Below are 22,797 nucleotides of genomic sequence, written 5' to 3'. Positions count from 1 at the left end.
ACAAGTCCAAAGTTGGATGGGAAACTGGAAACCTCCTGAGAAATGGGGCTGGAATCACAGTGACCAGGGTCCAATACCCGTTATAATGAGCCGAGTTCCAGCACCTGAAGCACTTCTTCACACTGTTTCATGCTCATGCAAGCGGAACTGTCGCGGAGCGTTCTCCTGCAGAAAAGCGGGTTTGAAATGTTCTTCAATTTGTAAGAAATGTATTGGGGTCAACTGTGAAAACGTGCCAAAATTTTTATATGAAGACAGTGAAGAAGATGTTATGGAGGATGTTGAGGAAACCGCTCACGAAATCAACGAACTTGCTGAGGCTGACTCGCTGTTTAAAGAAGAGGTCAACCTGGGATCAACTCCATGTACAGACCCTGAATCCGTAACTCAAGGTATTTCTGGTGACACTGAGGAACCTGGCCCATCAAAACGTTGGAAGTGATGCTCATATTTGTCTCAAGTGCGCTAAAGTGCGATATTACAAGTATTACACACCCAGAACTGTCAACATTTTTTAGTAACTGACAATGCATCTTAACTGTAATAAAGCTACTTATTTTTAATGTCAACTGTAAGGCTTTTATACACAAGAATAATTACCTACCTAATTAGGTTGCCTATTGCAGCTAATAATAGTTCAGTTTCCTGAGACAATTTATTTTGTGTGTGTGTGTGTGTGTGTGTGTGTGTGTGTGTGTGTGTGTGTGTGTGTGTGTGTGTGTGTCTTAATGATGTATTTTTATATTTATAGTTTTACAAATACCAGGGCTGACGTGGCCCATAGTGAACTTCAGGTAGTGATGTAAGAATCACAATAGTTGGGTGCCCAGCAATCCTCATGTTGCATACAGAGAATTGATTACCTGAAAGTGAGGTGGTACATTCCAACATATAACATGATGTATAATGTATTTATACTACACAAATAGAAACTGAAAAAAATAGTGTTCAAAAATAAGGTATCTTGTCACTATGCTCAAAATTTGAAAAATTGGTATTTTTTGAAGCACTGTCGCGCCTTAGATAATGGGAGTACAAAAAAATTGCAAGAATCAAATTTGTAGAGAATTTTGTGCTCTTTAAAAAAGAAAGTAGACGTCAAAGCGATAGGAGCAAATGAAACTGAGATATTTTGAAAAAAACTGAAAAAAGACCGAAATTTTCCAAGTTTTTTGACTGCAGAATGTTTTCCCAAGCGAAATTTTGTTGGCAAAACTCGGTTTTCTAATCTTTCCAACCATATGAACGAGTTGAAAAAATAAACTCTTCTACCCCACCTTTTGCAAGGTATATCTGCTATTTGACTGGATTAAAGTTCGAGTTGAGTGAAGACGGAAGCAAAAGGCCAAACGGTGCCTAAAATTTGAAAAAAGAAGAAGGTATGCATCTCGATTGAAGGCCATACAAGCTGGCGACGCTCAGAAGAGAGCAGAAAGAACAACGTACATCCCTTTAGAGCAAGGATTGGGAGGAGGAGATTAGTGTTTAACGTCCCGTCGACAACGAGGTCATTAGAGACGGAGCGCAAGCTCGGGTAAGGGAAGGATGGGGAAGGAAATCGGCCGTGCCCTTTCAAAGGAACCATCCCGGCATTTGCCTGAAGCGATTTAGGGAAATCACGGAAAACCTAAATCAGGATGGCCGGAGACGGGATTGAACCGTCGTCCTCCCGAAGCAAGGATTGGGGAATGATTGTCTAACTCTGACTGCATTTATCTCTATTTGTGAAACTGATCATTTAAATATAACGTTTTCATAGTAAATATTCACTAAATTGGATGAAATGTTTTGAGGAAACTCTATCAGCGCTAACAGTCTTAAGTATAATTCTAATAAAAATTAGAAAAGCAAATATTGATAGTTAAATAAATAATATTTTTCAATAAAAAGATTCAGAACTTTGAAAATTAATTTAAAGTCACTGTAAAATACAGCGAAAGAAGCTTAAACAAAACTTTTTGTATTATTAATTAAATACAGTTTGAAGTTTTTCAAGCACATGAAAGTAAATTTACTGTATGAAGAAGATTTTAAAAAAAAACCTTCAAAATAAAACAAAATAATAATTCCTCAAAAACTGTTACTTAGATCGATTTGTAACTTTGTAGTTATATTTGTAGCTTTGTAGTTGTATTTAACAATATACAGAAATTGTATGTTAAAATTTGAGACCAACTGGTTAATTAGGGAAAAAGTTCCATTTTTTACCCTTACTGCACTAAATGGAAAATAAGAGAAAGTGAGCAGTTATCTTGTACTTTATTTCTAATATTTATTGCTGCTGTGTACACAGAATATCATAGCGGTGCCGCCCGATGACAGTCTTAATATGATATCCCCAACGGCGAGTTTCACTGTCTACAATGGCAACATTGCTGTTGGTGTCCATACGAAATAAATTCCTAGTTTAATTTACTTTTCATCAGATCAAATTCGGTTCACTCTGAAGTCCATGAGTTTTATATAAAAAAGGGATATTTAATTGGAAAAAGGCGGAAAGAACGGCGCCTATTTTTACACTGCTTACGTTGGGTATCACTGTTAAGAATATGCAAGTTTTTCTGTGGTTGTTCTGAAAACAGCTTCAGTTTTTTTTTTTTTTATTTGTAATGCTCGGCGTCAAAGAGAAAGAGTTGGGTTGATTATAATTACAAAAAGAAAAATGAGGATATACACAACGGCGACTTCATAGACTCGTACACATCAGCAGTAATAAGTCATCAGTAGTAATTCTGATTATTCATCAATAAATATACCAGGGAATGAATACTGCGGAACACTAATGTGATAAAACGAGGTCATTCATCATTCAGTGGGCACGTAAATGAATACTTCACAGAACAATGGATTTTGTTCGCAATGTTGGACAATGCACGATTTCAGGTGACACAGAGCAGCATGTAATACCCCATGAACAACATTTGGACTGACTCAACCTAAATATCTGACACGTTAAATCACACAAATATTAAGAAGCACAACAGAAATCAATGAATTATTTGTATCAAGCATATCTGATGTGATTTATTTAATGACGTAGGTCAAGTGGTGGCCATTACTGATAGATTAAACGCTGTTCACGTTGTGTGTCCCTGACTTGGTAGGTCATGGCAGACGAATAGTGTTTATCTCTTCCCGTATTGCTTAACACTTCAAGAGTGACAAGCGTGTATAGTCTATATCTTAGGGATCCCCAGAGGAAATAACAAGAAAAATAATTTGGGATAAAACCAGGGAAGCAGATTCGCAACTTGCCAAAATGGTTATATTACTAAAGAGTATCAACAGTGCTAGTCAAAGTGGCCAACAGCATTTTTTGTTGTTTAAGTGACTGATAAGAGACTCTTAGCTGTTTGCTTAAATGCGTGGTATTATTTCTGCCGTATCTTGTGTACTACGCAAACCAACAATTTTCCGCTGATATGACACACACGTCTTCCTCTCTGTCAATAAAGAAGAAGAAACGTAGCAAAGGACGGGAGGATGATTTAATGTCCCTTAGATATTATCACAAGTTACTGAATAAAGCGAGATTCAAATGTAATGAAAACTATAGAAAAACGTGTATATTACTCAGCACAGGAAGTTAGTTACGTATTCCGTAGTTCATATTCAAAATACATGTTATGATGTCATTAGTGGAAACTGAACAATCGTGGTAGACTTTTAGTAAAACAGAGAACCCTGGCCACTTACTAGTTTAAACTGGCAAATAAGGTCTACCAAAGAAGCTATCTGTAGTATAGAAATAGCTAGAAAGTGGAAACAATTTTCTTTTCCACTTAAAGGTTCTATTCGTGAAAATTTGTATAAATAGAACTGGAACGGACTGCTGACAAGGAATTTAATCAGTTGTAAGACTGTTATGTCATTGGCACAACTATATTATTTCGGTCAGCCCTCCTTTGTCTTGGGCGACAGTGGATTTTTCTTGCTAGTACTTTTATAGGATTCTCGCACGCATTTTACTTTTCGGCACTGTCGTGTACTTACGATAAATGGTTTGCGATGCGATTAGTTTATGATCGAGGCGTCTCCTGCCGTGTCTGCAAACTAATTGAAAGTGGGCATATTATGTAACACCGCCTGGGCCTGCATTTATAGAAGTTGATTTGAATTATGAATGATTGTGTCGTGAACATTAATTATTCAACGTTATTACGGTGAACTAATGGGAACTACGTTAACCGCGCCTGAAAAGTGCAAGTTGTAAAAGTGACCGGTAATTAATCTTTGACGCTACAGCCGAATGTCAGTTGTTTTTAAACTTCCTGGCGGAATCAAACTTCCTGGCCGGAACTCGAACCTGAAACCCTCCCTTTCGCGAAAATTCTCTTACAGATCGACATATCCCAACACGTCTCACGGATCAAAAAAATGGTTCAAATGGCTCTGAGCTCTATGGGACTTAATTTCTGAGGTCATCAGTCCCCTAGAAGTTAAAACTACTTAAACCTAACTAACCTAAGGACATCACACACATCCATGCCCGAGGCAGGATTCGAACCTGCGACCGTAGCAGTCGCACGGTTCCGGACTGCGCGCCTACAACCACGAGACCACTCTCACGGATCGTTCCCACGGCTTCACTCCTGTCGTTATCTCTTTTTGATTAAGTGGAAATTGTTTAGCTGATTTTCGCTTCCAAGCATTGATTACTTCATAAGATTAGATCGGGATTACATTACTTTGCTCAGGTTATCAAACAGGATACGAATTCTGATCTATATACAACAAGGCTACGGTCACTGAAACTGAATGCACGGTGCCGAGTCCAAATTTAGTCACATTACAGCTATTTCGTTCCCAACCACCGACACCGAGACCGACGCCTCGCCCAAGTCACTAAATGTAATGTACGACTGCTGATAATATTTTCACTAATTGAAATTAAGTGTACGTTTAATACTTTTTTATCTAAAGGATTATTACACCTAAAATGTATTCTGGGTACCACTGACTGAAAATTTTAAAACAATGTTGACATTTATCATTATGGTTAAATATTGATCTTACAATTCAAGTTTCAGTCAACATGTATGTCTAAAATATTGTGTCTTGGATGGTACTTCTGGTTAGTACTACACCTTAGACGAAGATGTTACATTTTTAAAGCACGAAACAGCATAAAAGCAACATTAACTCTTTCTTGTCGGTGCTTCATTGTTCGGCAGACATCAATAACTGTAAATCTTAGAAAGAACTAATTCTGTCTCCTGGTCCAAATAAAACGGCCGAACATTAAACGAAAACCAGAACATAAAGGAGGGGAAAGAACCTTAGGGTTTACAACGAAGACATTGACGAGAGTACGGCAGGATCGCACTTTGTGGAAGGCACCCTGCAATGTCTCTCCATTCATAGTGTGCTGGTCTGTTTGGGGCTTACATGTACAATCTATTGTACCTTTTTGCATACTTGTTTTAAAACAATGTGCTCAGCCATGTATTCTACGAAATCATAACTTCTCAAATAGCAAAGTTATGACTGGCACATTCAAGGGCCTTAGATAATCCTCGGACCTCATTTTAATATATTTTACAATTAGAGTTTAACATTTTTATTATTTGGTCAATGACTATGTAAATTCAAAATTGATATTTAGAAACGAAAACCGTGTTTCACCCCAGCGGTTTCTCGTGGTCGTGCGGTAGCGTTCTCGCTTCCCACGCCCGGGTTCCCGGGTTCGATTCCCGGCGGGGTCAGGGATTTTCTCTGCCTCGTGATGACTGGGTGTTGTGTGCTGTCCTTAGGTTAGTTAGGTTCAAGTAGTTCTAAGTTCTAGGGGACTGATGACCATAGATGTTAAGTCCCATAGTGCTCAGAGCCAACCCCAGCGGTTAAATGACGCTATCGCGCCTACCACCTCTGAACACATTGTGACCTCTGGCGGCATCCGAGAAAAGTACGCACTATATTAATAAGCTTTCCAGCTACTGGCCAGTTCTCCGGATAATAACCAGTTATAACTAAAGGGGTAATAAAGCGGTAACTTCTAAAGATATTTTAAGCTGATTTCTGTAGATGCTGTAGGATTCTTAGATTCCTCAAGAAACATCTAGCCTTGAATCATGGTGATATGCAGTTCTACAGCTATCTTGTCTCTCATTATGCAATATTTATATGCCGCTATCTCGCATATCTCAAGTTACGGAAACCCAAGGCTCTCATTATTTATCAAACTCTGTTCCCACGAGTATCCCCTTTCACGCGTAAGAAGCACGCATTAATAAAGTCCAATCACTCAAGCCTTCGCGGCCGCCCAGAAAGCCGTAATCCACGCGATTATAGCTCAGGTTACAGCCCGTATGTGCAGTTTCGTATGGACAAGAATTTTTTTCAACCTCATTACCAAATTAAGATGAATGCATTCCCGGGAAGATGATTTTTCCCTTCATGGATCAACGAAATGAGCAAGTATTTAAGTATCGAGCTCTTCAGAAGATATGGGTAACGGATAGACCTGCTTCGCGTTCATTTCGTTGGTCATCGAAGAATTTGACAGTACTTCGATGAATGCTGCGGTTCTGCGAACCAATGGACAGGCTACACTTCGCATATTAACAAATGGGCTACAATAAAAAATGAGGACATTATCACACGAACACTCTTAAAACTAAGCATGACTGCAGTACGGAAGGAAGTCTGGCAGCAGGCGTCTGTGATGCGTCTATTCATTACAGTCTCTGAATGACAGTCAGTATCAAACAAATCTTAATGTAAAACCTGCACCTCTAGAGATTTCCACTTGCGTGGATCGTTACTTACTTGGTTCGGCAGTGTAAGAAGAAAAATGTATCATTACACGCTTCTTCTATCACAACAGCTCCAGCTCTATCACGTGCAGGAACCAAGTTACAGAAACTGAACCGACAGCCGTGCCGCGAACAATGTGACGCTCGACGTACTGTAAGCAGAGTCATAAAAGACCGGCGACGCGGCAACTGCGTAGTTGGCGAATGTGCGATTTGTGCCATACCAGTACTGCCAACGGCACAAAGAAGCTGCAAGTGCGATGGGGAGAAACTTCTCTGAATGACCTCGAATCAATACGATGAGATCTTGCTTGGTTACTTGTGCTCAGCACGTCATGGGTAACATGTAATCGCTTCCGAAAATTGTGTGTATGGCGTAATTTGCAGAACAAACACGAAGCTCTGAAATACTTCCGACTCAAATTAAAGGTTTGTAAGTGTGAAACAGTACAGGTGCCTCGAACAAATATGTTTTGCGACAAGAGGACAAATGTGTTCTCCATAATGCGATCGCTTGATTCAGATCAAGACTGGATGATTTGCAACATGTTTGCTTTTATTATTTCTTTCCTTTCGGATGGCGCTTAAGCAGGTTACAGTTCATCTAGGACGCGCACATATTAATTTGCAATGTTTTGTCCACAAGAGCTGCAACAATATGTATAGTACCGAAACTAACTCCTTCAAGATCATGACCGCCTACGCTCACGAGCTACACTGAAATATCTGCCTTTCAGCAGGCTGTATTATTTTCCGAAACCTCTACAAAAATGCCTATACTTCGCATACCACCTTTTGTAGTGTGGCGGAGAGCATTTCTGTTGCCACTATAATTCCCCCCCTTCCTTGTTCCACTCGCGAATGGTGCATGACAAGAACTACTGTCAATAAACCTATTTATCAGCTCTAATTTCTATTATTTTCTTGTGCAGGAAGAGGTCTAATATGTAACTCACTTCTCTTAGAAAGTAACTAGAATTTGTTGAGTATTTCCTTAACACACTAGCTCTTACTATACGCTCATAACGTTCTCGCATTTATGAAACGAATTGACCATTCTGCAGCAGAATTTTCTTTATAGATTAAAACAGTGTGCCGAACCAGGACCCGAACCTCGAACTTTGTCTTTCACGGACAATATTTTCACCGTTCCAGTTATTCAGCCGACCTGTCCTTTCAGCATCAATTCTATCACGAGTGACGAGTCCTGCTGAATTATTCAGTCGCTAAGAACGATGCCCACTAAATGCAAGTTTTTGGGTTCCCGTTTTACGCCACAGACTACTAATGATTTCACACGCCCAAGCAAGGTGTCATTTGTCACGTGCTCCAGTAAAAGTTGCCACACAAAGTTCAAAATTAGCGCAGTAAACATATAAGCAGACATCTCTAGGTGGGTGTGGGACTACTCACTTACGTTGTAGTGCATAAAATTTTGATCTTCCAATATGTGAAGCTGTATAGTATGCTCTTTAAAATTGCAAGTTTCTTTAATACTGCGAGTCATGTACTTCCTCACTTTCACAACTTTTTGACCTTCAGCTGTAACAGTTATAGTGTCTTTTTTGTTAGCACTGGCGAGAACAGCTCCATTTATCTTCCAGATAAAATGACTGCACTATGTGAACTTGAGCTGCTCCTACAGGATGACCATAACAATGTCTCTGGTCTTCCAAAGACTCCTTTTACAGACCTCACATTTCTTGATTTGTCTACCATGTACTTTGAAACTGATGGAGCGTGGTTCAAAATTGTTTTCTTTGAAAACATCTCTGGAATAATAGTTAAAAGCATGCACCTCTTCACTGAAGGATGCACAATATTCAACAGCTGAATTGATATTTGTGAAAAATTCCTGGCAGGAGGTGCAAGAGTGCTTTGGTTCATTTTTTTCTGAAGATGGAATTTCTAATTTGAAGAGTGTGGTCAGTTTTGCTGTAGTAATTTCTCTGCTCTTTCTTGATGCATAGAGCTTATGACTCTACTTCACTGGCCTCGATTTCTCAACAGGACTAACACCTACCTCTGTACTTGATGATTCGGGTTATTTAATTCTTCCTCTACTGATGTAAAATCTGCATCGTCTCCACCATGGGAGGCTTCACCTTGTTCAGATCATTGTTGTTATTCTGTCAAAATATTAAGAACACAAAAAGTCGTCACTGGAAACATCTTCACTTTGAGACAGTCTTCAAATGAGAACATTATTCCCAATCTAAACAAAGCCTGTTTTTTTTGTCACTCCCTTATGGATATGCAAACAGCAAGCACACTTCACTCTCCTGTGGGCCCAGTCAGAAGACATTTCAAGCAGTCCTTTTCACAAAACACACTGCAACTGCGTCAACTGGCAAATTCCTCACGAAAACACAGAACTCCCTGGCTGGTCTCAGATTTCTTAGAAGCCTCCTCTGTAAACAAATTATCACTGAACAACTAATAACTAAGTAAGAAAAGCGAAATACCAATTAGCCATAGCAGCAGTGCTAAAACTTTTCGTTTTTAAGTAAAACTTTTTTCAAGAACGAGTAATTTTTATTCGTGCAATTTCCACTGCATTGAATTATTGCCTTATCACAGAAAATGGGAAAAAGGATCAGTGCTATTTCAATAAGCATGCCGACAGAAACAAGCAACGGACACATGGCATAACAATTGGTACAGCACTGCTGAGACAATAATGTATCTGTTGTCATGTGGCGCGCGTATTAGATGATCCGCATGTACATGTAGTGGGCAAGATTTCTATATGGTAGTCCGTCGTCTGAAAATATTTTACGAAGTGCGGTATCTGTGAAGTACAATGCTCCATTTGCTTTAAAAGATTAAAAATGGGAGAAGCCACAACGAACTTGTGGCACAATATAAGGAGAAAACTTAATAGTTCATAATATTAGAAAGCAGCTAATGTGCTGTATGTGTCTACATAATGTGACTGGCCAAATAGTGACATGATCCCCAATTCCAACATGAATTTTGAGCAGAGATTCAAAAAATTAGAATCAGCAGGTAAATACTCGTAATTTTTGTAGTAGTCAAACACTTACAACTTTTCTTGAAAAACAGTGAACGATGGACGGCCTAAGTTTTCTTTTATTTGCATATTTAATTTAAAAAGGACTCTACAACCAAGAAAATTCTTATAAATTGTTTCATACTACCTACAGAGGTGATTGTAGTGTCAATTTGTAGGGAAATGACATCAAGTTCTGTGTCGCGTAGTTCGCTAATGCCTAATCGCGCCTTAGGAACGATAGCGGCAGTTGCGTTAACGATGGCTGGCTTCACTGGACCCGAGCGTGCAAGCTGTATTTTGGTTTGAAGAATCGAAGTCGGCGACAATAGTTCAGCGTAATTTCGGCACCAAGTACGCTAAAGATCCTCCTAGTAGGCCAACAATTTATGAGTGTCATAAATGTTTTGTAGAAACAGGGTGCTCGGTAAGACTTGGGAAAGCATCAGGTAGTCAAAGCACACCTGACGACGTCACTGAGCAAGTGAGGCCACGTTACAACAATTTTTGATACCACAGATCGATGACGATGACCAAGAACGATTCGTTTACTTAATGCAAGATGGTGCACCACCCCACTATCTGGCTGACGTCCAGGATTTTCTAAGTGACCGCTTTCCAGGTCAATGGATTGGCCGTGATGCGCCAATTGCGTGGCCTCCACGTTCCCCACACCTGACACCACTCGATTTTTGTGTGTGGGGATTCATCAAGGATATCGTGTTTGTTCCTCCTACGCCCGCTTCTTTACATGAACTAAGAGCAAGAATTTACCCCGCCAGTGAGTAAGTTACACCTGCAATGCTACAGTGAGTTTGGGAAGAAATTGACTTCCGATGCCATGTGTGCAGGATAACCAACGGAAGCCACATACAACATCTTTAGTTTAAGGCAAAGAAAAAAAAACTTGACGTGTTTCCCTACAAAGTAACACTAAACCCAGTTCTATATCTTCTTTCAATAAATTTATATTAATTTTTAAAGTTGTACAGTCCTTTTTGAAACACCCTGTATTTTGATTCTATCTTGAAACTGAGGGAGTCAAAATTTTTCAATCGTTGTTCCATTTCTACGTTTATTGTAGGAAATAATACGAATAAAATATTGAAAATCAGTTATTTTGAGCGGTTTTAACAGTCTAGTTAAACCGGTGTCGAAAAAAAAAGCACGATATAACGGAAACGGAAAACGGTTGCTTCAGCGATAACCGCCATCCCCAACCTCGAGCAGCGGCAACCCACTACTCGGTCAAGTAGCTTCTCAACTGGTATCACGAAGCCAAGGGCACCCCATTCCAGTTCTCCCATCAAGGAAAAGTGCCTGGCTGTACCGGGAATGGAACGCGGGTCCTCCGCATGGCAGTCATCCGCGCTGACCATTCGGCAGCGGAAGCTGATGTGTACATGAAGAGTTCTACCAAATGATTCAGCACTGGTTTATGGTTAAACGCCACATTTATCAGTGAGACACGGATCGTTGAAAGGAAATACGTCCATTTCCTCAACTGTAGTTATTCTCCACACCGATATACTCAGGATCAAATAACTTTTATCCTCGACAGTGAACTAATAACTGCAGGAAAATAAAGACGTTCTATGGCTGGTTATTTGATAACGTATTTCCTGTAATTTCGTTTGCATCGGTATTCAGTAGTGCCACCTTCTTTCCGTATGAAAAGTAACATCAGATACCAGTAGCATTTCGGTCGCAGGGAGAAGGACTATCGGTAGGCCTCTGTATGGGCCAATTTTAACGAAGCGATTATTACACCAGAAATGTGTTGGAGGAAGTAGTATATTTACTGATTCGTTTTGGAACGTGGGCTCTCGGAATTTGCTTTGTAAAGGTCTTCAAAATGCACAACGCATTTCTAGTACAGTCAAAAAATGGTTGAAATGGTTCTAAGCACTATGGGACTTAACATATGAGGTCATCAGTACCCTGGACTTAGAACTACTTAAACCTAAGGACATCACACACATCCATGCCCGAGGCAGGATTCGAACCTGCGACCGCAGCAGCAGCAGCGCGGTTCCGGACTGAAGCGTCTAGAACCGCTCGGTCACAGCGGCCGGCTATTAGAGTCTCTAATAGTACTTTGTTGAGCATCTCTGTGACACTCCCACACTGACTGAACAAAATTGTGACAATACGTGTAGCTCTTCTTTACGTCTTCTCTCTCTCTCTCTCTCTCTCTCTCTCTCTCTCTCTCTCTCTCTTTCTCTCGTTAGCTCACCTTCGTAAAGGCCGCACACCTAGGAACAATTTTTATCCATATTACAAAACATGGAGATAACATTCTTAATGAGATAACCGAATTCAAAAACTCAAAATTCTTCAACAGTCTTACGCCAGTTCTAACTCAATTGACTTAAGATGTGTCAATGTAAATAACCGACTACAAATCTGTCAGTACGAAGAATATCGATACAAAATCTCGATAATTGTTATTGACTCACATGCTACAAGTCCGCCTTGTTGTATTAAGTGCATAATGTTTACATGTATGTCGAAACAATTTGTGCAATGAATTACGTTGGAAAACAGTGACAAAATACAAAGTGCAATGGTGTAACTTTACTCAACAGCTCCGCCGTAACACCAATGGTGCAAGTGAAACTACAAGGCGATAAAATCGTAAGTGATCTACTGTCATAGAAAAGCCTTTCATACGATTTTCGCAGCACATAACTGATGAAAAACTTGCTGCAAAACTATCTGCATCCTATACAGACTGTGATGTTATACATAACCAACAACAAGAAAAACGAGCTGAAGACATCACTGACCGATTTCTGGCCATCCACTGAGGCTGAGCCCCTCCCCCCAACTGCCACACCAGCCACTACAGTAACGAACAATGGACAAAAAGTTATAGGTTAATTTAGTTTAAGACAATACAAACGCCTGATGATGAACAGAACATGTTCCAAACGCGTTGTATTATGTTAGATTAAACATAAAACAAATACAAATGTGACTGGTAGCTAACAAATAAATAATTATACTAAACAGTCACGGTTCACAAACATAGCCATTATGGCCGAAAATAAAACTGAAGTACTAGTTGGTGGACGATTTTGTATGCGACCTCTTCTGTGTGTGAACTTCACATTCTTAGAATAAACCGGAGACTGCCATCCGCCTTTCCACGGTTACATGTTCGATCCATCTCACTCCGGGCACACAGTCGTAGATTCTTTAAGGAGGTAGCTAATTCTAGTAACTGGTCGCCGAACGCGCAGTTAAACTCCGGATATTTTCTTCTTTTTATCTGTAATGCATAACATTTATTTATGTCAACAGCCGAGCTTTGGACAGGCCCTGGTAACATTAAAGTCTCTGCGTTTAGTGATATGTTTCTAACAACGTCACCCCCTTTACATAATTGCGTTGTCTGTGAAAAGCTTCATAGGGTTACAGACATTATTAGCTAGTGTACATCATTTAACAGTAGCTGCCCCATCAGAATACCTTCTCTTCTAACAGTATTTCCCGATTAAGAGCGACATACTGCGGCGGCTCTCTCTCCCTCTTTCACTTGCTGGGAGCCCTTCCGTCTGCTTATTTACCCCGTATCTGCGTCTTTTGTTTACTAGACTACAATGCTCAACTGTATCGATTGCTTTTTGGAAGTCAAGAAATATGGTACAAACCTGAGCTTCGCTTCTTGCCGTCTCCTAAACGAACAATGCTAGCTGTGTTTCACACGACTGAGCTTGGGGAATCCATGTTAATTGCAACACTGAAGTTGTTTAGTGACCCGAAAAGTCATATGCGACCATAATACAATTCTATCTATTTATCTATCCACACTTATATAAACCTAAGTCCCTCGGTGCTATCTCTGTATTTCCGAGCTAATTTCAGAACTAAGATACGCTTTTCACAAACAGATAGAATGATTCACGAGAAAGGTTTGTATATATAATCGTTTGTACATGTAATTTATAAATATTTCGTGAGAACTGTCTGAGCTATAATGAATTTAAGTCTCATGGTCATGTGAAAGAGATGCCATTGTCATCTAGCAGCGAATGGAAGAACTCCTTGGAATTCTGTGAAACTGCCCAACTACAACCCCATGCTGGCGCGAGTTGTCGCTACCATCGAAGCCGTCACAAGCTACCGCTGACCTCGTAAACGACCTGCAAAGCGGGACGTATCACATATTAAGCTGATAAGAACATATTTTCTGGGTATAGTGATGTTTAAGGTGTGTGAAAGGGAATGTCTCAATTCGTTTAAGTTATACTGTTTAACAAAAAGCAGTGTAGCACGTAGAAGACATGGTCAGATGTCAATGAAACTTCGTACATGTACACTCTATTGGAGAGCATATAAGTGAGGTAAATGAGAGTTCCAACTCTCTGTGACAAATCAACTCAGGCCCAGAGCCAGTGTCCAGGACATAATGGGCCAGTTCCGAAAGTTGTGGCCGGCCGTAGTGGCCGAGCGGTTCTAGGCGCTACAGTCTGGAGCCGCGCGACCGCTACGGTCGCAGGTTCGAATCCTGCTCGGGTATGGATGTGTGTGATGTCCTTAGGTTAGTTAGGTTTAAAAGTTCAAGGGGACTGATGACCTCAGAAGTTAAGTCCCATAGTGCTCAGAGCCATTTGAACCATTTAGCCAACAGTTGTGGGCCAGCTCGTCCCAGGAGAGAATACAACGGCTTTATGACATCCTTACCAGCGGCATCAGTGCAAGCTTCCAGCCTAGAGCGTGTGCAACGTCATACTGCCAAGTTCTTTGTAAACTGGACTCGATTTTGTAATCACTAAAATAACATGACTTACACTCCCAAACTGTGTAGCTTATTTCGTTTCTTCCTCCCCTTGTAACTTTTTTCGTCGGGCAGCGGTGTATGAAAGTAAAGGATGATATTCAGTTATCCAATGCTACCCTCCGAACTTTAATCATAGCTCTGCGCAACCCCTCGCAACCAAATTACGCTTCGCCAGATAATTCTTTCGGCCGTAGATACTATAGTGTTACCCATGTAATGCCGGGGAAAGTCGCTAGTGTTCTGTAACTCTACAAGAAATCAGAGTCTGGCTGTACGGCTATATATTGTGAACTTTCTTATAACTGGAAACGATGAAAATTTTTAGAACGTAACTGGTCCTGTGGCTTTTACACTAACGTGTGATCTGAGCGGTGTTTAAAATGTGATTTAATTTTCATTGCCTGCTATTTTCGCATCTGTGCGACGATCTGACCTAGGAACTGCCTATGATCTTCGTCAGTGAAGCAATTTCGGCTTCTTTTTACATTTTATCACCTTCCGCTTCGGTGCCATCATAGTCAACTACCATTTGGACAGACCAGTTTGTTCCACTGACTCATCTTTGGGTCATTCCATGCCTAGTGGTCTAGAGGCTCCCACATGACCCTCATGGATTTTGATGAAATTTTGTATGAACATTCACACACGTTCTCAATGAACACTGGTAAAGTTTCAGCTTCAGAAATTCAATACTTTCGGAGATACAGTCACTTGTTTAAGACCATAGCACAGCTTTCTATAGTGCGTCCTTGAATTTTCGGCAACTTTGAGATGAGATATCTCTGTAAGTATTTGCATGAAAGAAACAAAACTTGGCCATCTTATACAACTTTTAGAGCTCTTTAAAGTAAAATATTAAGAAAAGGATATCTGAGGAATTTTCATATAGATAATTTGAAGCAAAGTTGGGCAAAAAAATAGCTGTTTAAAAAAAATGGGAACTTTAGTTTTTTATATCTCCAAAAGTAATTGTGGGATGTGCATGAAACTTTGCACACCATAACTCACCAACCCAAGGTCTTAGGATATAAAATGTCATTCTCCTATTGCTTTCCATTATTTCACAAATCTAGGATAAAGTAGACGATTTTTCAAAAAGTGCTAAAAATGGGTATTTTTAGTCAAATTTTTCAAAAAAGTGTTTTCTCCAAACTCTTCTAAGTTATGGTCATTAGAAAGAGCATATTCTAAACTATCTAGAAAAGTGGATTTGGTTTTGCAATGCAAGCATATAAGGCCCTAAAAAGTAGCATCATCACAGAGGCGCACTGGAAGTTTGAACACATTTTTCTGGCACTCAAATTATACCCGAAATCTTTTATTTTGCCTTATACATGTTTATTAATGTCTGGGATAAGTGAAATAAGAAGTCCTGATGAATAGCAAAAGAATAAAAATAGAAACAATGTTATTTCTTAATTGTCACCTCCCCCCCCCCTCTCTCTCTCTCTCTCTCTCACACACACACACACACACACACACACACACACACACACACACACACAAGTATTATTAAGAATGAATGTAAATCGTAAAATTTATTTGCATAATCATCTATTATTAGTTGCCTGTTTAATGAACAACACCAGCTTACTGATGGGAAAGAAGTGTATAAATGAGTTGCTATGGTCCATGGTGGCTTAACCACTGCTAGATACATTTCACCTGAGAAAACCAGCATTCCCATTGCCATAGGGGCACCGCCCGATAGCTTAGCAACAACAGCCACGGGTCGGTTTCTTTACCACAGGATCCCAAGCCTGATAAGGGTTTCTTTACACAGGTTCCCAAGCCTGATTGTAAAATTATTTAAGGGCCCTGTGTAAAATTAGAAGGCACTCTTGTGTTCCTTAGATTGTTTCCTATAACCTATTTCAATTTTTGATATGCTACATTAATTTTCTGATGAATATAAAGAGGAATGGTGTATTGCCGGCCAGACGAATTTACTGATGGAGCTGGAATAACTGAATAACGTGGTGTTCCGGAACCCAGCACTTATCACTTCTTGGTGGCCAATAAAATGAATTTGCTGGACCATGTGGGTGCATAAAGTTTATTAATGCATCCCTTTGCTCTGTGGAGGTCTCACAGATATTCCCAATCCACCACACATTTTCATAGATACATGCAACATATTGTCCTGGCTGGAGAGCAGACATTAATATGCCTCTTCCATTACTGTGACCCATTTTAGCTAGAAAAGATGAACAACAATAGGTACAAAGTAATGATTTTCTCTAGTGCCTGCTACAGTTTGTCCAAATTTAAACTTCTCTTCTTGTGACACAATATTTTTTTCAATTTCATCTTTACTGCCGAAAACAATTTTAATTCCATTAATGTTTTCAGAGCAGAAGTGAAACAGATCTAGGAGAGTAAGAATTTGTCCATTAAGTGGCCGTTGCAAGCTTGCTCTTGGTGCTAACCGCTTTGTTGTACCTCCAATCCCATCACAAGGTGATTTCCCGTGACTAGTAGCAAAAAAATTCCATTCGGCAGTCATTCCAAAATCAGTCTTATGATAGCACAAATTTAGGAAATTCTTGAAATTTTTATATTGAGCAATGGAGCCATCACTGAAATAATGAATGTGGGATATCTGTGCAAACCGTGCTTTTATATATTTGATGAGCTCCTTGATAAAAACGTGAACTGTAATAGTGTCATGCCGCAAACAATCACTGATAATGCAAAAACTCAAAGATTCTACTTTCTCATTTTGACGAAAGTAAATAACAAATGGATGAATTGTTGCTTGACTATTGTCCCAGTGGAAGCCTTGCACAGCATCCTGAATGATAAAAGAATAATTTTCTGCAAAATCCATTGGGACAACAAGGCCTTCGTCTTTCAGATGACATTTAAGGCCTTTAAGATGCAAGCTTTGATGCTTGGCAATGTAATGATGGCATAACAGACTCCATATTTTATTTTTTACATCTTCAATAAATTCATCCACTACCATTTGCTTCATGTCCAGTGTGGCCCGATCGGTATGTATCCATTGCTTAAACACAATAACTTCCTGTGGCTCATGACCTAGGAAATAGTTGACAATTTCAGATGCTATAGCTTCGGGCCCAGGACACCTTTCACAGCGATGTAGCACGCACTGTTTATAGAGTTCAAACTGCAAACTGCCTTGCTGAGAATCTCCTTATAATTTTCACGTATACCAGCTCTGTTAGCATAAGCTTAACATTTTGGTGAATTGCACAGATGCAAAATGCATGCATTCCAGCTGATCCTACTGTTACACACCATTTGGGTCTAAGTTCACAAAACTTTGAGAACCCTATTTCTGGACCATTTATATTCTTATAGATAACATACATTTCCCATAAATTGCAAAGTAACAATCTTTTCTGCATGAATGTCTTTCTATCTAAAAGTCTAACTGAAATACTATCTTCCTTTCCAGGGTACACCCTACTATACTCATCATCTTCAAAAAAATTTCGAACTCTACTACCAACGTCTGCTGGTAATTTCCTGCTTTGCCTATTTTCGGGAAGTGCCAGAACGCCTTCTCTGCCTTAAGCTTCCGAGCATTCTTCACCATTCTTTCAGACACGACGAACTGAGCTGCTGTTTGACTGTCCAACTTACAGAACCCAAGGTTAAAATTTGCCTCTGTTCTTTATGAATTGCATTCTGCATCTTGGCTTTCAGTTCAGTCAGCAAATGTGCATCGTCGGCACAGTTTCCACATTCCTTAATTTCACTAGCATCTTCAATTTGTCGGTTTACTCCCATTGCATTTACAATTCTGTTTTTAATCACATTTTGAGCCTTTTGAATTTTCTTCTTCACATATTGGGGCTTATCTCTGTAGCTTACTGTTCTCTTCAGGGGTGAAATACCGATAGACAATAAGCTACTAATTAATTCTTCTTTTGGTGTAAAGTCCTCATCAGAATGTGATGATGAGGCTGATAAAGCTTCGTCCAAGTGTTTATTTAAGGTAGTCCTGCAAGCTGGACAAATTTTCTGACCTGGCTTTATGTTATTAACAAGCTGCTGCTTCAACACAGAAGAAGCCTTATTAGCTGTTTCAGCATCAAGAGTGTGAATTCCTGCCTTAACATTATGATTCACCTTCCCAAAGGGATTGAACCTTTTTTTTTTAGTAACCTCTCATATTGTGTCAATAACAAGGCTTCATGGTGTAGGCAAACTTGAGAGGTATTGTCCAGCTTTGCTTCAGAACGTCGGAACAACAACTCTTTTTCCTCATCACTAAAATCCGCAAACCATTTTAAAGCAGCTTTTTTGGCAAAGAAAGTGAATGTCACTTTGTTCCACTATCTCCTTGCCCAATTGAGCAGGAAGGTATGCTGTTCCCTTCTGCATCCATCTCTAATCAGTAACTAAATTATGTATTTGGCCTCTAAGTGCAAATTATAATCTGCTTAAATTTCAGACAAATTGCTACTGAATGAAACTATACACAACGTATAACACCAATGAAAAAAATTTAATAAGAGATATATGCTACAAAAGACACAATCAAAACCAATTTTTTGTAAATTAGATTACAAATTTTGATGGTCTTACGAATCACTTTACAAGCCACACTCAGTCGAGAGAACCCACTCACTATGCTGCAAACACACCACTGAAATACTGATTGTTCAAACAAGGCTCACAATAATGAAACAATCTGATTGTTAAAGTAATTGTTGCCATTATATTTTCTATAAACAGTGAATCTTGTGAATTTTCTCTGTGAAACTAGTGGTTACGTATTAACAAGGTAGTAGGCTATATTTAAGTGTGATTAAATATAAAATTAAAACTCTTAGATGTTTAACCAACCAATTTCACATGTTTCCCTAATAACTTTAGGACGAAAATTCACAGTTTACAACACCTAGGTATTAACATCTCTGCAATATTGATTAGAAAATTTACTGCAAATGGCAAGAGTTTTATGCAGATGAACACTTAACAATAAAAGCAGAAGGGCTACTTCTCATAGTTTTCAAGTTTTTCTGAGAGTCTCATTGCCTATTTACCAGATCTCTTTATTTCAATTATTCAGGGTACTAATAAACGTTTATTAGGCATAATAAAAGGTTTCAGGTATAATTTGAGTCCCAGAAAAATGTGTTCAAACTTCCAGTGCGCCTCTTTGATGATGCTACTTTTTAGGGCCTTATATGCTTGCATTGCAAAACCAAATCCACTTTTCTAGATAGTTTAGAATATGCTCTTTCTAATGGCCATAGTTTAGAAGAGTTTGGAGAAAACACTTTTTTGAAAAATTTGACTAAAAATACCCATTTTTAGCACTTTTTGAAAAATCGTCAACTTTACCCTAGATTTGTGAAATAATGGAAAGCAATAGAAAGCTGTGCTATGGTCTTAAACAAGTGACTGTATCTCCGAAAGTATTGAATTTCTGAAACTGAAACTTTACCAGTGTTCATTGAGAACATGTGTGAATGTTCATACAAAATTTCATCAAAATTCATGATGGTCATGTGGGAACATTTCTCGATATTAGACCACTTGGCACGGAACGGCCCATTTCATAGGACAAAAACGTTTTAAAGTTTCTGACAACTCAGGAAGTATGACTTTCTTTTAAATTCATCTAAGATGCTGCCCTCACTCTTGTCACGTCTTAGTCCAGCTCTTGTTTGTCTACAATGTACAACACTGTTCATTACGATATTATTTACGGCAATAAATACGCGAACACTATTGGTTGTTTTCTTATACTTTAGGTATATATTCCATTCCGAGTTTAATAGTTCAGTGGTATTTTTTTCTGCTTTCAACAAGCTGAATTTTCCAAACATTACGTACGCGTTGTTACGGTCAATACGTGACAGCAATTCTGACAACTTACCCTGAACGCTTCTGCAGTTGAATTTCCTTTTCATAACTTACAAGGAATGATATTTACTTCACTTCATAAGTTTCCCATACCTTAAGAAGAAAAACTTGATGTGCACGCCACATGTAGTGTGTGCTACATAGTAGCTGTTTCTGGTGTTTAAGTTTGCATCTTAATTGTAAGGGGGCCCTGCAATTCACCTTATTGCGCAGTTCAAATAAGATGCGTGCGAAATTGCTACAAAATTGGTCACTTGAAGGCTTGTAGTAAAAAAGATATACATACATGTAGTGGTTAAATTTCGTCGCAGTCCACTAAATCAGACTTATATCAAGTTTACTTGTCATTCACGTTGGTTTTTAATCCACAGCTTCATGAGTGAAGTGTAGTCTGTCTATATTCACAAAAGTTGCATCAGCTTGTGGCCAACTGCTATATTATTGCACTGTGAGTTCACAGGTGATCTTGTTGTCAAATCGTAATCAAACTAAAAAGCATGTAGACACGTTGCTACTCTATGAGCTCCCCATTGATATCAAGAAGCAGCATCTAAAATTCGTCTGTCTGAACGGCGATTTTCCCTAGACATAGAAGCTTTAGGGTAAAGTTGGGGTAAACTAACTCAAAAGGGATTTTTTAAAATAACTATTACAAAACAAACTACAAAATTTTATTTTATATCACTAACAAGCTCATAGGTTAGGTCGAAACAATAAAAGTTGATAGTTTTTTAAATTTTATTTTCAGCCCAGCAATACTAATATGGCTATGGCTCTGAGCACTATGGGACTTAACATCTATGGTCATCAGTCCCCTAGAACTTAGAACTACTTTAACCTAACTAACCTAAGGACATCACACATCACCCAGTCATCACGAGGCAGAGAAAATCCCTGACCCCGCCGGGAATCGAATCCGGGAACCCGGGCGTAGGAAGCGAGAATGCTACCGCACGACCACGAGCTGCGGACAACTCTAATCATTGGAACAATTTTGGCAAACACAGTACAGATCATTTCCATTTGAACCACACACACACACACACACACACACACACACACACACCATGGATCTAGAAAGAGAAAACCCAGACATTGCATCCAATTATGAAAAGCTTTGTACACAAAATGCACACATCATTCTTATGGGTATCACATTTTGTATTTTTCGCTACCTTCTTGTTTGCCGCCCTGGTCTTTTTCTGTTTTAAATCAGTAATAAAAGCAGAATCTGTCAAAAATAAATGATGTTCCCATCTTCTGTTTGTTTTTGGCACAGGACTGAGCCTTGAAACTACTTCTTCGATTCGCAGTGTCTTTGGCGACCTCTGTTATTGATTGTGCCACTCGATCAAAAATGGCTCTGAGCTCTATGGGACTTAATTTCTGAGGTCATCAGTCCCCTAGAAGTTAAATCTACTTAAACCTAACTAACCTAAGGACATCACACACATCCATGCCCGAGGCAGGATTCGAACCTGCGAAAGTAGCGGTCGCGCGGTTCCAGACTGTAGCGCCTAGAACCGCTCGGCCACCACGGCCGGCTGCCACTCGATCATTTCCTCGTACAGTTGACACTTGTGAGTCTGATGTTTGATTATCAGGATCTGGTGCTGTGGAATTAGTAGGGACTTCATGCACAGCTGCATGAACAAACACTTGCTCAGGCAAGCGATTTGGATTGAAGGAAACAATTCCACAATCATTGAAGCCATTTCTAGTGTCCCTGACTGGAGCTGCACGGTTCCACGCTTCAGCAAAAATAGCTCCAAATATCACTTTATTAATGCCTTTCCCTGGATTTCTTCTGGCGTACAGCCTGCAGCCATCGCTGTAAAATGTCTTTCGCGGAGCGGAGACATCAAGGGGCTGTGGCCTATGAGTACTGTGTGGGGGCAACCACAACAGATGCACACTGTTGGCTACAGGCTTCTCCGGAATTGGAAGAGCTATGGCCATCCAAAACACGTCCACGAGGATCCACATTATACTTTCGTGCCAGTAGGCTTACCAAGTTTATAACTGTCATTGCAACGCACCCCTTTCACAACAAGTAAAGAAGGAGCATACTGATCTGCATCAGAAACACAAGCCATTACGCTCACTGTTTCACCTTTTTAACACTTAGTTCGGCTAACAACGCCTCTCGTATTATACTGTGATGTAACTTTTTTTGGTTTGTAAAAGAGCTGTAACCCTATCACGTTACAGTTGTAAATGTTTGAAGATTTTCCCCACAAGCTCAGTTCATCCTACAATATCTGAAATTTTTTGTAAAACACAGCAAGCTTCTCTTTCCTCATTCCTTTGGCTCAAGCATGTGAAAGATCTTCGCAATTTCAACAAGATTTTTGTGCCGACTAAGAAAGCCTCGAATATTGTCCTAAACTGCCATT

The 22,797-nt window shown here is 39.5% G+C and overlaps 1 protein-coding gene across 4 annotated transcripts in view; it reads right to left on the bottom strand.

Annotated features, from left to right (window-relative positions):
• The window catches only part of LOC126474925 (glycerol-3-phosphate acyltransferase 1, mitochondrial), a 427,627-nt gene that overhangs the window by 237,300 nt on the left and 167,530 nt on the right, over positions 1-22,797 (bottom strand). The window contains exon 1 of one of the 4 annotated variants that reach the window (XM_050102434.1): positions 6,769-6,927. The exons of the other annotated variants lie outside the window; for them this stretch is intronic. Coding sequence (XP_049958391.1) covers positions 6,769-6,923 — 155 coding nt within the window. The 5' untranslated portion in view covers positions 6,924-6,927. Of the gene's footprint in view, positions 1-6,768; positions 6,928-22,797 lie in introns of those variants that run through there. 4 annotated transcript variants of the gene reach the window in all.

Source organism: Schistocerca serialis, chromosome 4, assembly GCF_023864345.2.
Source record: "Schistocerca serialis cubense isolate TAMUIC-IGC-003099 chromosome 4, iqSchSeri2.2, whole genome shotgun sequence".
NCBI lineage: Eukaryota > Metazoa > Arthropoda > Insecta > Orthoptera > Acrididae > Schistocerca > Schistocerca serialis.
This window is presented reverse-complemented; position numbering and strand designations above follow the sequence as displayed.